We start from the raw sequence: 16,166 nt of genomic DNA on the forward strand, positions 1-16,166 counted from the left end.
TGTGTGGTGGAAGCGGGAGGGGGGGTTGAATGTATTTAGACTAGACACTCTGACAGTGGCAGATTATAGCCGGGGGTCCTCATAAGCGAAGTTCACCCAAACACCCCTAACTCTGGGAAAATGGTTAAGCCCGTCTCCGAAACCGTTTGTCTGCTGCACTAACTCAACCGCTCCTTAAATCGGGGGGATGGTGGGGGGGCATCTGATTTCCAAATGGGATTCTCCTAATCTTATTAGTCATACAGATTCAATTATCCCAGCGGAGGTGCCATTGAATTCCCATCATGTTCATGTATGAACATGTAAGCCACTGTCCAATGTAAGGGTTTGGAAATAAAGCAGCACGGCTTCAGTTTGAGCTAAAACCAAACAAATAAACAACATCATGATAAACCTTTATTCTAATTGCTCTACCACGTTTGTGATACATAATTTACAGAAAAGATTATGAAATAAATGAATCAAATAAAATGTTTTTTTTACCCTTTTGATTGATTTTCTCAAGTGGCTTGATCAATGTTTCTTGCTTAGGAAAAGAGCAGGAGCTTCAGAGAAAATGTCATTAGACATGGAAGGACATTTTATCAGGGTGTTATCATCTTGTTCTTTCTCTTTATTTCTCTTTGTTCTTGTTCTTATCTTATTTTGATTTCATTATTATGAAAAATTGCTGTATTTGCTGTGGCTAATTGGAAAAAAACAATTTCCTGAAGGAGACCTCCTGAGGGATCAATAAAGTTCTACCTACATACCTACCAAGAATATAAGAAATCCACAACTCCCATGGAGCAATTAAAAAAAAACCTCTTTGACACTAGTTCACCACTTTCACCAAAAACTAAAACCAAAGATTCATGTTGATCGTATAACCCCTAAGACCATGCTGTTCAACAGGCTGCTCTTCAGACAGCAATAGAGATTATGAATGTAAAAAATGAATCAGAAAATTGACTATGTCAAGGAAATTGTTGAAAACAAATGGATGTGGGTGCTTCAATAAAAAAGGTGGTCTTGTGGTAAAAAAAATGTAATTTATTTTATTTTTTATTGCTTATAAACAGTACAGGCTTCTTGCTTATTAAAGGGTAAATTAGCATCTTAAAATTAAAATGTAGAATAAAGTGTTTTTATAGTTAGTATCTTCATTCACACAGTTTATTGTTCGGCTAGTAACTTCCCTCTTTTGGAGGCTCTTGAATGATAGAGATATTGTCTGTATTCCACAAATATTACATTATTTTTGAAGTTTGATTCAGAATGCTACATGCCTGCCTTGTATTGCTTTCTTTTAGATTAGTATCCTCTCGTAATTGGCTTTCTAAAAAGAGATGAGACATATGCTACACCAAATAATCAAATAACCCTAAGCAGCAGGTGAACCTGTGAATGGAATAAACCAAAGACCATTAGGATTAAAGGTTTATGGAACACTGGAAGTGTCGAAATTCAGTCAAATTAAATCCACTTTAGAGCTACACATTTCAATATTTTCTTATTTTGTTTGATTTTTGCTCCTCAAACAACCCCTGTCTTCCATTATTAGACCTTTTTAAGCCGGCAATGAATTGGTTGTGAAACCCAATACACGCGGCAACATTATCAAAAATCAGATTGTAATCTCATGTGGTCCCGGATCAATACTTACCTTGGTTGGATAAACTGACAAATAGCTGAGACCTCATGTTCACAGTGATGTGATACAGAGAGAGATTGATCGCTGGACTGGTGGGGGGCGGCGGGAGGGTAATCATTCAAGAGGTCCGCTGTGAGATCTTGATAAACAAAATTTGACATCACGCGTGGACAGATGGGTGGATGGATGAACGGTCAGGTGGACCAGATGAATCTTTAACGAGCCCGGAGGGGGAACTGAGCCCAGCAGCAGCACCGAACTGGTCAGCAGTCAAAACAAATCTCCTTCTGTTTGTTATGCAGGCTGACATTGATTCAAGTGGAAGGTGAATAATAAATGACGGTGGACAGATCCATGTGGTCCTAAACTTAATCTGTAATCAAAGTAATTATGATAATGTTTTTCAATATAATGCAATATTAATGTTGATGTCTCTTTAAGATTGCAAATGGGATGAATAAATAAGTGTATGACATATTGCACACTGGTCTAACCACCTGTGCCAAACAGTTGTGTTTGCCTTGCATAATGAACTGTGGAAATCCCAGTGGAATCCAATCTATTCTACAATGAATGTAGATAATGCAAAAACAAGATTCTGAGTATGTGACAAAGGATCTTGATTTATTGGCTTATTTTTTTTCAGCTAGTGCATCAAACACTGGTTCAAAGCGGTGAACTTTGACAATGAAGACCTGCTCCTCCTGCCAATCTGAGTTGTAACAAGGTGGAATGCCCTTTCTCAGTTATTGAGGTAGATCCCAGTAGGTCTTTGAATCCTGTTCATGTGGGACAGCTGGGGCCTGAGATGGACAGACAAATCAATACAGTTCTACCTGTCATGACGACTCTAATCTTGTATCAAGAGAAAGGCAGTTAAGGCGGCTCAGGCATGACAACTTGAGGTCGCTTGTTCTGGGCATGTACGTACAACTGATGGTTGTCAGTTAGAGGCCAATGGAGTGATCGTTTCTCACATTAAGCCAGGGAATGTGGCTGTATTCAACAAGAGAAACTAGTAGAGGTTGAGGGAAGTCTAGGCATTTTTGCTTGGACTGTGGGCACCAGTGCTCTGTTGGGACACACATTAATAATTGATTGTTAATCCAGAAGGCAGCCATGTGTTTAAGGGTTAGTTCAGAAAAAATGTAAATGTCACACATTTTCTACTCACTCTTATGTCGACTAAGGGTTGGTATTATTTTCAGAGTAATTATTATTGTAAATGTATATCTATTTTAATGATGTGACTGGCACCCAGGGATACAATTCCTCAAAGATGCTTAAATACCTCCATTATCTTGTCTGCAATGTTCATTTTGTATTGACGCCCCCAAAGAGAATAATTTTTCCAGAAAATAGGTCTATATTTTTTTACGCTCGTTTATGGCAGATGTTCACTAACTGGTGATATACTAGTACTCCATTTTAATGAAGGGACTGGTGCCCAGTGAACATTTCATTAGAATGAAGACACATTTTTGTTTGTAACTCTAAAAAGGAACAGATTACTCTGAAAATGACATAAGGGTGATTGGAAAATGAGTAAAGTTTGTGTGAACTATTACATTGAACTAAACTGCTCCATTATTCAATGTGAGATTTAAAGGCAAAACAGTAATTATGTTAGAGGGTTATTTTCTTGGTTGATTGAAATCAGTTTTGTTGAGGTTTGTAGGTCTAGAGGAGTGGCGATGAGCACAAGATGTGTGTGTTTGTGACACATTTTTTAACGTGGCTGTGACAACTTGGAGGTTTTATCTGTTGGTCATTGGAGAGTATTTTATTTTAGGACAATTGGAAAATAAAATAATGACGATAAGGATTGAAGCTAAGGTTTTGGACCTCTAATTTTTTCCAAAAACACGTGTCGAAAAACAAGTCACCTGTTCATCCACAGGTGCACCAAGGTACATTGTTGTAACACTTCAGTGGGTATGATGTTCTGGGATTGGTTAACCGCTACATGGACAAAAACTTAAAAATGTATTTCGGGAAACCATCAGGAAAGTTCTCAAAGACCAGAGAAACTGCAGTTACTTCTGCTGTCATTTCCATATTGAACAATGCCGTGCTTTACTGAAATGTGAATGCCACGCCCATGGAGACATAAACAGCATTACTGAAAAGTAATCTTATTATTAAAAAATATATATATATATACTTTTAAAAAGAGTGCAGTCTTTGCTTGAAATGCCGTATTTGCTGTGCTCTTAAGGCCTGAGACCGGACCGTGCATAAGGATATGAATAGCACACATGCACTTGACTTGTCGCACGTATAAGACACAGAGAGAAGCCCCCTGCCCCCCTCCCTTGGCCTGGATAATATGGTCGCACACTAGCTTTCCATGGCTTCCTTTATGGAGGTGGGAGATTGTCGCTGGGGTAAGTGGGGGGAGGGCCGGGGGAATCCTTGGCTTCTAAAGCCTCACAATAACCCCCCTGGCTAGTCATGTTCCTGTCTGTGCTTCCAACAAGCCCGTCAGCTCCCCTCCCCCTACTCTGCTGCATCCTTCGCTGCCGCTCCCTTTCACACTGTGGGTACCACGGTAGGAAAAATCAGCAGATGGTGAAACACTTTCTCAGGGCATTTGAGCTTCATCGGCCTGACACTGCAAACCATATCAGTGTTTAGCTCCCGACCACACTGAGCTCACGACCTCCTTGGGTTCACGTTCCTTTTCAAGTGGGTGGTTTTTTTTGGTGAGAATGCTATTTTAAATCCTGCCTTCGCTCTCGAGCCGGCAGTGGGAGCTAAAGAAGCTCGTTGTAAGCTTATTATTGTCTACCGGCTTCAGTGTGGGCTTGTTAGTTGCCATAGCAACTAGGCCAAGTATGAAAACCTGTTGAAGTTACATAGATCACTTTGGAACTTCTTTTGGTACTTTTTTGTTATTTTTAACCCATTTTTTCTTTAATAATGAAAGTTGATTCATCATCAAACTAAGAACACATCGCAGTAGAACATTACACAGAAAAACTCTTATTCATGCAACAATAACCAGCATCTCAATTCAATTGCTTATCAGTCTGCAGAAAGCAACAGGCGAGAAGGTTCCGAGCACTGGTGTGTCGTCACGCCCAGTCGCGCTGAGGAAAATGAAAAGCCACAGAAAGATTAAGGAGGTCAGGTTTTACGGCTCCACTGAGAGAGGAAGGGGAAGTCTTTGCCAACAAATGACTGCCATGGAAACAAGGCAAGCTGCTCAGACATAGTCCAACATCATTTTGGATGGAGCTGTATGTTATCAGTGCAGCGCAGTTTGCATCTTTTTACACAGAAAACACACACAACACACAGTGAATGTGTCTCTTGTTCTCAGAGGGCAACAATACAATTTTCTACTTTAAATCTAACAATTTGATTCGGTTAAATATAATATACTAAAGTTGTAAAGTATTAGCTCAACCACTTGTAGTTAAACCTGTGCAAATATTTGAGCTATTGATGTCCATATTGCAGCTGAATCCATCAATAATAAGCCTCAAAGTCGTATCTAGATATTTGAAAAGCAACTGCAAAGGCAGCATATGTGAAAACCCAACTTTCCTTACTTAGTAACATGTTTAAAAAAAAGTCTTACACTCCAAGATGCAGGAAGTCCCTCATCATGACCTTGTTTTAAAGTTATTACTTTATAAAGTTCTCCACCGTCTGAAATCTCTGTGAACGAGAGGTTACGAGAGCGAAGGCCATTATGACGTTACAACGTTCAATTATTTATAGTCAGTACAATTTGTTCATTCAATTTTAACTTTGAAGATGAAGTACATTTAGAATAAAAGAAGAACAGTTGATTCAGAACTCTGCAACGAGAATTCTGACCTGCTCTAGTAGAAGAACTCACATTTCTCAGATCCTTAAAACTCTTCACTGGCTTCCAGTTTCTTTCAGGATCAACTTTAAAATTCTGGTTCTTACTTTCAGAGCTATTCATGGTCAGGCTTCTCCTTACATCACTGATCTGATCCAGCCTTACACCCCAGCTCGGGCTCTGAGGTCTGTGGATCAGAATCTACTGATGGTTCCTCGCACACGGTTCAGGACCAGAGGAGAGAAATCTTTTCAGGCTGTTGCTCCTAAGCTTTGGAACGATCTTCATCTCTCTTTGTGTTTGATGGAGTCTACTGACTCCTTCAAGAAACATCTTAAGAAGTTTTTATTAGTTCAGTCTTTTCCTTGATTTTCTGGAACTCCTGTTGTGTTATCATTTTTATCTTGCCCTTTAAAGTATATACTTTATTGAATATTGTTTTGATTGTTTAAGTGCGTTGTGACCCTGGTCAGGAAAAGCGCTATATAAATAAAAGTGACTTACTTACTTATATTTTCAAAATGGATAAAATCAAAGAAAGATTTATATGAAAGTAAAATAATAATAATTGTGCCATCAGAGACTAAATTGAATGTGTTTCACACAGCCAGAAGTTGAAGCACCTAAGACAGCACATTAACCTTATACAGTATGTGGCGAAAATAGGACAAATGGAATTTCATCGTTCAAAATATTTACTTCAAGCATCTTTAATTTTCGGGGTTGTTTTCACACTAACAGAAAGAAAGAATGACATACCAACTGAAATACTTGTACACATAATGATTATGGTATATGAGGTTGTCATCTGCAAAGAGCTTTGTTTGTCCTCACACCCGTGACCTGCTTATATGCCTCCAGTTTGTGTTGTATATTAATACAAAAAACTTTGCTGTGATTGTATCACTGCAGGATGGTTCCATCACCCTCTCTTTTTCTCTTGGCTTTTAGACCGTGTGACAAGTCAGGCAGTCATCCAGAAACTCTCCTGTCATCCAGTTTTTTTTAAACTCCTCTCACAGCTCAATTGTGCCTCATCGGGAACATCAACGAGTGCTGAGAGATTTGGGCCCAGCTGAGATCTCAATCCAAGTGCATCAGATAGAAAGTAAATAAATCATGTGCTCCAAAAATAAACTCCAAAAACATAGGCCTAAATGAATTTTGCAAAGTGCATGGATGGTGCAGGCACGGCTGCGGGTTGTCATTTACTCTTTGAGCTCTATGTTGAAATATTCTGGATTCCTTTTAAGTTGACAACGTTCACTATTAAGATTGTGGAAACTATCCTAGCATAAAAATAACAGCACCAACTACTGGAGTAGCCTGGTATCGACAACCATGCCCTTAAAAGAAGGGCAGTAGAATGAAAAAGGTTGAGAAAGAGTGCCTTTAAATATGTATGGCTTTAAAAATAAATCAGATTCTTAAACCATTAATAATTAATGAAATAAAAACATCAAAAACCAATTGAGGAAAATAGGAAAATAATGAAAAATCTTATATAAAAATGATCAATATATAAATAATCGATATATTATATCAAAACAGAAGATTAATTTATTTAATATTTTTTGTGTGAATATGTTTTAATAAAATTGAGAGGAAACTACGTCTAATTGTGAATCTCTTGTTTGATGGACTCTTAATAGTGTCGTGTATTAAGCATTGACCAATCAGACATAAAATAAAAATCAAATAAATCAAAATAAAAGACCCACATAGTCATTTAATTTTAAGATTTTTATTAACTTCAGTAATACAAAGACTGAAAAAACGTGCTCTCTATTTCCTTTTTAATTAATTACTTTGTTTTTTGTTTGCCCTTTGTTCTTGAAAGCAAGTCAGTCTATCCTCCCGTCCATCCATCCATCCATCCGCTTTTTTTGTCAAGGTCATTTTAATGTTGTTGTCATTGATGTTTCTGAACAGATGACTTCATTAAAAAAACATACCCTGGAAACAAGTTTTTATTTTAACGATATTCCTCACCGCATAACTTTTCCGATCGCTCCCATCAGAGAGTCTCTGAGTGACCACAGGTCAGAGACAGAGTTTTGATATGAAGTTCTCAAACTGACTCAATAAGTGCCTTTATCTTGTTCTGTAAAAATAGGGACGCCATGAGATCAGCACAGCAGGAGGTGAAGCGATGCTTGAGGGAGGCAAATGACACCTACAGGAGGTGGTTGGAGGAGAAGCTGAGTGGGGAAAAAATAAGAGAGGTCTGGGATGGTGTTAAAACCATCACTGGACACAAGACCAAGGCCTCTCTGACTGCAGTGGACACGGTGGAGGAGGCAAATGGACTAAAAAACTTTTTCAACAGGTTTGAGCAGGTCACCTCACCCTCACTGCTGCCCGCTTCAGGACCTGCCCAACCTTCTTGTGCCCCCCTCCGCTCCACACAACCACTTCCCAGCTTCACCTCACTCCAGGTACACAATGTACTTCAGAGGATTCGTCCAGTGAAGGCTGCTGGTCCTGATAAGGTGTCTGCTCGACTGTTAAAGACCTACGCTGCTGAACTAGCTGAGCCACTCCAGCATATCTTCAACCTCAGTCTACGGCTGGGGAAAGTGCCGAACCCTGTGGAAGACTTCCTGTATCGTTCCAGTACTGAAAAAGATCCGGCCGAGCGAGCCAAACGATTACAGACCGGTGGCACTGACTTCGCAGCTGATGAAGACACTGGAGCGGCTGGTCCTAAAACACCTCAGGCCAGAAGTCCAGCACGCGCAAACCCCCTGCAGTTTGCCTACCGGCCAGCAGTTGGTGTGGAAGATGCCATCCTTCACATCCTGCATCGGACCTACTCCCACCTGGATAAAGGAAACGGTTCAGTCAGGATCCTGTTCCTGGACTTTTCTAGTGCCTTCAACACTATCCAGCCCATTCTGCTGTAGGACAAATTGACACAGATGCATGTGGACCCTGGTCTGGTCTCCTGGATCTCGGATTATCTAACTGATTTACCACAGTATGTCAGGCTGAAGGACATCACGTCTGACACTGTGGTGTGCAGTACAGGAGCACCTCAGGGGACAGTACTGGCCCCTCTCCTCTTCACCATCTACACTTCAGACTTCTGCTACAACTCAGAGCTGAGTCTCGTCCAGAAGTATGCTGACGACACTGCCATTGTTGGATGCATCAGGGACAACAGCGAAGACGAGTACAGGAGTCTGATACGTGACTTTGTGGACTGGAGTGAGAGGAACCACTTGCAGCTGAACACCTCAAAGACCAAGGAGCTGGTCTTGGACTTCGGGAGGTCCAGGACAAAGCCAGCTCAAGTGTCCATCAGAGGCGACAAGGTGGAGATAGTTGACAACTATAAGTATCTTGGTGTGTGGCTGGACAGTAAATTGGACTGAAGATTGTATCATCTTGTTCTTTCTCTTTATTTCTCTTTGTTCTTGATCTTATTTTATTTTGATTATTTTTTATAAAAAATTGCTGTATTTGCTGAGGCTAATTTGGAAAAAAAACAATTTCCCGAAGGAGACCTTCTGAGGAATCAATAAAGTTCTACCTAACCTAACCTAACCTAAAAATGTACATTGCATCAAAGAGACACTAAATTGGAGTTACATAATTCTGACACTGGTTGAATTTCTTTTTACAATTGTATGTATTGCTGCCTGTTTTACGACTTAAAACATTTGCAGGATTTTCTGGGATTCTCTTAAGGTTCTTGTTCGCCATCCAACATCATTGTGTGGCATGAGGAACAGTAACTGAGAAACACTTAAGTACCACTAAAAAAACAAGACATCTTTACGCATGATAAGTACAAAGCAAACTTATGAACCACTGAAGTTTTGCTTTATTTTTCTGAAATCTCCTCTCAATCGTTTTTGCTGATTTCCACTTCTCTAGATCACAAATGGCTTAAGGCAATCCCAGCTACATAGGTTGAGAAGTGGGACACACTTGACGGATCACCCTCCGCCTTCAGGGGCGATGAGAAGAAATCCCATGATAATAATCATGTCATAATCATGATTTTACCTTATAAAAAAATTATCATAAACAATTTATTAACATTGTCTTTCAGGCTAACAGTAGAACACTTAGATATATAATATTGGTTGTCACTTTACTTGAGACAACGCTTCCGGTGAGCCTTTGATCGGCTGCTTGAACGTAAGCTCCTGCAATAATTGCCAAAAACAGTCGTTTTAACGACTACTTGTCCGGATATTATGCTCATATCACTAAAGATATGTCTCAAGCATCTATGATCTATGATCGCGATGGAGGATTATAATTGCGACCGTTTCCAACGTTCGGTGAACGTGTTTCCGGCTCCGCTTCTCATCGACTCGGACTCTGTGGAATATCGTTTGATCTCTCGGGTACCGGGCGATTTCCGCAAGTGATCGAGTCGGCCTGGAGTACAGGTCAGGATGAGACGCGCAATCGCGATTGCTCGGAACAACTCTGACGTCATCGGACGTCATCGATGTTTGATCGACATTCCTTTCGCGGAAGAGCATGACGACACATCAGCGCTGCCGTCTGTCCAGACCTCAACAAAAGGTGGTAAGATTTTTTCATTTCCTTTCTTTAATTCGGCTTTTACTACCGAGTTGAACTTCAGTGACAGCTGGTACCCACGTGACCGCTGTTCGCTTCAAAAGATCCCGCTCTGCGCGCCTGTCAGTGACGCGGCGTCGTCAGTGACGTCATCGGTGCTGAATGTAGGACTTCTAAATGTTCGCTCCATTACTAATAAATCCTTTATTCTTAATGATCTTTTCACAAGAGTTAATTTGGATTTATTATGCCTTTCTGAGACTTGGCAGAGAGAGGAAGAGTTTATTCATCTGAACGAACTCTGTCCAGTAGGGAGCGCTGTCCTGGGGAAGCCTCGCCTCTCTGGTCATGGAGGAGGTCTTGCTACTGTTTTTAGGGAGAGTTGTTCTTGCAAAGTGATTCAGACACAGGAATTCACTTCTTTTGAGTCTCAGATGATCTTGGTTGGTTCTATTGTGTGTCAATCTACCGTCCGCCTGGTCCTGCGGCGGTGTTCTTGAAAGACTTTAGTGACTTCTTATCTTCCATTATTCAAATGGAATCTGTTCTTATTCTTGGAGACTTGAATCTTCATGTTGATGACGTCACATCTTGTTCTGCTAAAGAACTTTTAACTTTAACAGAAGTCTTTAATTTTGAGCAACATGTTTCTGAACCCACTCATCAAAAAGGCCACATTTTAGACTTCGTTTTTACTCTTGGCCTGGACATTTCTAATGTAACTGTACATGATGTCCATCTGAGTGATCATTCTCTTGTCTTGTTTAACCTGGACTTCATCCCTGAACCTAAGCCTTTGAAAGTTAGGTCTCAGAGGCGTGTCATCACATTTTTGCTGATGACATCCAGCTCTACTGCTCTTTTGACCCAACTGAGCCCCAGAGGCTGAACAGCTTAGTCAATTGTTTGCTAGAAATCAAACAATGGCTGAGTGAAAACACTCTACAGCTAAATGTGGACAAAACTAAAACACTGGTGATTGCTCCTGATGATAAGGTTCCAGGGTTGAGTCAGTACTTGGGTGACTTAGGTCAGTCTGTCAAACTGAGCCTGAGAAACCTGGGTGTTGTATTTGATAAAGACATGTCTCTTGTTCGACACTGCAGAAAACTGACCAGAAACTGTTTCCTTCAACTGAGAAAAATCTCTAAACTTAGGAAAATGTTGTCACAACATGATCTGGAGCTTGTAATCCATGCGTTTGTTTCTTCTCGTCTGGACTATTGTAACAGTTTGTTTTCTTGTCTTAACAAGAAGGAGCTGTCTTGCCTGCAGTTGATTCAGAACTCTGCAGCCAGAATTCTGACCTGCTAAAGTAGAAGAACTCACATTTCTCCGATCCTTAAAACTCTTCACTGGCTTCCAGTTTCTTTCAGGATCAACTTTAAAATTCTGGTTCTTACTTTCAGATCTATTCATGGTCAGGCTCCTCCTTACATCACTGATCTGATCCAGCCTTACACCCCAGCTCGGGCTCTGAGGTCTGTGGATCAGAATCTACTGATGGTTCCACGCACACAGTTCAGGTTCAGGACCAGAGGAGAGAAATCTTTTCAGGCTGTTGCTCCTAAGCTTTGGAACGATCTTCCTCTCTCTTTGCGCTTGATGGATCTACTGACTCCTTTAAGAAACATCTTAAGAAGTTTCTATTTGTTCAGGCTTTTCCTTGATTCTCTGGAACTCCTGTGTTGTTCTCAGTATTATCTTGATCTTTAAAGTATGTACTTTTTTGAGTATTGTTTTGATTGTTTAAGCGCTTTGTGACCCTGGTCTCGAAAAGCGCTATATAAATAAATATACTTACTTACTTACTTACTTACAATATGGTCCAGATTATATGAGACGTTAGAATAAAATGAGGAGAACATGTTTAATATCCTGTTGCTCATTGATGGCAATTTTATTTTGGCTACTTTTTAAACTTCTAATTTTGTGAAACAGAATAATCATATTAACTCGATAATCTATTGATTGTTAGTTTTTACACACTTGAACTCACAGATGGATAGATTTTTTTATACCAAAAATGAAAAGCAGGAAGGATAAAGAGGACATGAACCATGCATAACTTGTTAAACATTATTTAACTGAACAAAATTAAATTATCACTGTGCATCTTAAGCATCTCTCCACCATATAACTTACAAATATATATTTTCAATGATATATACTCTAAATAGAGAAGAAGAATCAGCTTTATACACGAAGGAGGGCAGCATGTAACTGAAAGTTTAAAGGCTAAATTGCAAGAAAATGTCACTGGTTTGATGCCTCATGGCTTTTGACAATGTGCCAAGGTGCCTTTGGGCAAATCTTCTTTTTCCTGGTGACCATCATAAGTAACATTTCCGTCAAGATTTGAGCTATTTGGGCTCGAAGACATTTGGTTCTCGATAAGAAAAACTGCTCTGGGATACACCAATGACTGCTAAAGTGTCCTTTATCCAGATGCAGGCGTCACCATCAGTCTTCCTTCAACAGCACCATTCGTTCCTCTAATCTTCTATCATGAAAGAAGTCGTTTGTGTACCGAATATAGTCTCAAGCCTCGCCCCCCGAAAGTCTCAGATCAAAATCATGGCTCTGGGTTTTAGCATTTTGCAGACGGCTGGTGATTTCTTGGAAGACACACTGTGAAGGACTGTCTGGCTGAATGGTCCGGTGTGGATAAGGTGGGGAGATGGTGCCACCTAGTGACGCAGCACTGACCAGGCGCATTGTGTTGAAGAAGAAGCTTGGTGTACAGCTGCTTCTCTTTCACATCAAAAGCTGTTACTCTCGGAGGCTCAGGCTTGTGATAAGGATCCTCCCAGACTCCTGTGGTGAGAGGTTTTATGTGCACGTCCAGCTGATAGGCAGCACCGGGGTGAACCCAGAACACACTCGAGGAACATGGCTCCTCTGGCTTCGGAGAAGCTCCGAGCTTCCCAGCCAGGGGTGAAGTTTGGTGGTCAAGAGTCGTGCGTTTGGGACACTTTGGTCTCCTCGCACCAGGGTCCACCTCTTCGGGGGCGAGGGGTAAACGGCTCGCCACTCTAGGTGGGCTGCAGTAAACCGACATCCTTTCCAGAGGCCTCTCTTCCCGTTTGGGCCGCTCAGTACTTTTGACAATAGTCTTTTGAAGATGAGCCTTGATTTTGTAGCGTTCTGCAAGAGAAGGGAAAAGAAAACTCTTTGTTTAAGAATTACTTTCTTTACATAAGAAACATCTTAAGACATTTCTATTTGTTCAGGCTTTTCCTTGATTTTCTGGAACTCCTGTTGTGTTAACAGTTTTATCTTGATCTTTAAAATATGTACTTTTTTGAATATTGTTTTGATTGTTTAAGCGCTTTGTGACCCTGGTCTAGAAAAGCGCTATACAAATAAAAATTACTTACTTACTTACTTATTAACCACCAGCACAGGAATTAAACTGATAAGTGCTGCATGATTATAGCCAAAAGAACAAGAAACGTTGATTAAAAATCATCTGAATTTAACATTTAGTAACAAAAAATGATAGATAAAAATATATTTACGTACATTTTGTAGAATCTCTAATCTCATTGTGCTTGTGTATTTTGACAATAAAGGCCTTCTACTTTTTTCTAACCAGTGTTTAACTGTAATAACTGCGGAAAATAAGGAGCTTAATCATCACAATTCCATTAATGATGAAGCTCTATTGGCTTAATTTATAAACCTGCTTTTTAACATGATTCCTTTAGTGCAATTTAAAATAAGATTGAAATCTTGTGGTTGATAGTGTTGCTACAGTATATATTTATTAAATCTAGAATAATGCAAACCATTTAAAATGAGAATAAAGCCCATTATAATCCAGAAAATACATATGAAATTATATTGAAACCATAAGTGAGAATAAAAGATGCTGGCCAATATTAGTGATAGCTTGATTCATATTATAAAACAAGATTCATTTGTTTTTTATTTCAGGTGTTCACTTTAAACAGAACTTGAATGTGGTGTAATATTCTCACCAGGGTAAAGAGCTTTCTCCACAGCCTTGTTTTTCTGGTGTCTGTCGATGATCGTCTCAGCCTTCCGCAGATTCATTAACATGTCGGGATGGGCCAACATTTCCGAACTTTTCAAATTGTTTCTGACCGCCATGATGGCTGTGGACCTGGCCACGTACGGCAGCTTTTCTTGGTACTTGTGGTCCGTGAAATCCAGGTTAGGTCGCATTACGTCACGTGTGCTGAGAACAACAGTTATACGAATGTTTAAAGTTGAGAAAAAAAAAAAGTTAAAACCACCAATTTTCAATTGTAATAATATAAAAACCAAACAGACTTATGTGACAAAGTAGAATTTATTTTACTATATATTTCGTAATTGTACACAACACTGTTATAAATATTTATCAGTGAACAAACTTGTAATTTCGTAGGCAGTATAAATGTCACTGTAGCAACACGAGGAAAGACTAAATCTCGTGTCTGGTCCCCACAGATTAAATCCCTAAAGGCAACACTGACATTTCATACACTTAGTATCTTTTAGATAATCAAATGTGAAACTCCTGCTTGTCAAACACAGGTGATATAATCTGGCCTTTACAGCTTGATCAGTGAACTCTATTCAAAGATCCAACTTGAAACATCTGCTTTTTGTAGATAATTTTGGTGTCATTTGCTATATTTACATTTACTGCAGCATTCCCCAACAAAAATGTTAAAGTAAATATTGCATCCTTCACATCACAAACATCTCTGCTGTTTTGTTAATAATAAATGATTGTTTTTTTCTTTTAATAAGTTTCTCTCCTCACCTGTTTTTAGTTAAAATAGAATACAGCTGCTGCACCATCAGTTCAGCTGCTCCAGGTTTGCAGTGAATTGTTCCCTCAACAACCTCTTTTATGAAGGAAAGATTTAACTTTCTTAAAACCTGAAACAAAACATTAACATCAAAGTAAGTAAGCGCACCCCCCTTATTCCTGATAGCATTCATTCACCTGTTTTATCTTATTCCAATTCCACTGTTTGGCAGCAACCGACGATTCGTTTTTGTATTGGTACATTTGGAAGACAGAGGGGTGATAAAAAGAGAGTATCTCTGCCACGAGGTAGCCGTTAGAAAAATCTCTGCAAATTAAGAAAAAAAAGTATTATTCAGCCAGTTTTTAAAACTATTAAAATTCAATTAAAACAAAGGTAGTTGGTTTCATTTTACTAAATGATATCATACATTACTTTTCCCTACATTACAACAATAACAATTATTGTTCAATAACTATATCTTAATAATGTGCAGTAAATGTGTAGAAACACTATATGTAAGTAAGTAATAGTTATAGAGCGCTTTTCCAGACCAGGGTCAGAAAGCGCTTAAACAATCAAAATAATACTCAATAAAAATATACTTAAAAGGTCAAGATAACACCAAGAATAACACAGGAATTCCAGACGATCAGGGAAAGCCTGCACAAATAAAACGTGTTTTTTTTTATGTTTCCTAAAAACATAGACACAATATATTATTAGAACAATAAAATAAAAAGTAAAAAAAGTTTGTTTTTTTCTACCCAAAGTAGAGGAAAAAAAAAACCTTTACATTTATATAAATATATTTAACCTAAAGTAAACTACAGTAACGGTTTTATTCTTCTATCTGCTGAAATATAACGTAGGGATACATTTTTTGTATCGTTTTCTCAAAGTAAAAGTAATTTAAACATTTGAAACTTGTATTTTTGCACATATTTTACTTAACCAATGACTTAATTACAAATAATAAACAAAACTCTCAAAATAAAAGAAAAAATATGATGACTTAATTGGGGGAAATGACATAGCGGGGCTAAACAGGGACACTACCGTAACTACAGGAGTACCTGCGCACATTCCCGGGATAAGCGGCCAAGTTAAGTCCCTGCAGCCACAGCACAACTTCTCTCGGCAATCCGTAAAGGTTAGCACAACGTGCATAAGGCATGTGGTTCCATAAATATAAAGTGATGTTCTCATTTCACCAAGTACTCGCGTGTACTTGCGCTAGTTAATAATCCCAACATGCACAGATGCTCTTTGTGCTTAGAATCCTAGGTAGCGATGCTCTCGCTGGACTTGTATATATACTTTATGATCCTGCTCCAGTGCTCGTCCATCTTCCATGAGAGACGCAAACCATCTCTTTTAAAAGTGTGACTTTGAAGCGCTTTGTTCG

At 39.2% G+C, this 16,166-nt stretch overlaps 1 protein-coding gene across 1 annotated transcript; it reads right to left on the minus strand.

Annotated features, from left to right (window-relative positions):
* Positions 1–12,169: 12,169 nt before the first annotated feature.
* spata4 (spermatogenesis associated 4) lies at positions 12,170–16,060 on the minus strand. Its single transcript, XM_087798821.1, has 5 exons — positions 15,835–16,060; positions 14,956–15,085; positions 14,770–14,888; positions 13,976–14,196; positions 12,170–13,139 (listed from the first exon to the last, which is right to left on the minus strand). The coding sequence occupies exons 1-5, from the start codon at positions 15,933–15,935 to the stop codon at positions 12,583–12,585; spliced, it is 1,128 nt and encodes a 375-aa protein (XP_087654947.1). The 5' UTR covers positions 15,936–16,060; the 3' UTR covers positions 12,170–12,582.
* Positions 16,061–16,166: the final 106 nt, after the last annotated feature.

Source organism: Callionymus lyra, chromosome 9, assembly GCF_982586985.1.
Source record: "Callionymus lyra chromosome 9, fCalLyr1.hap1.1, whole genome shotgun sequence".
NCBI classification, from domain to species: Eukaryota; Metazoa; Chordata; class Actinopteri; order Syngnathiformes; family Callionymidae; genus Callionymus; species Callionymus lyra.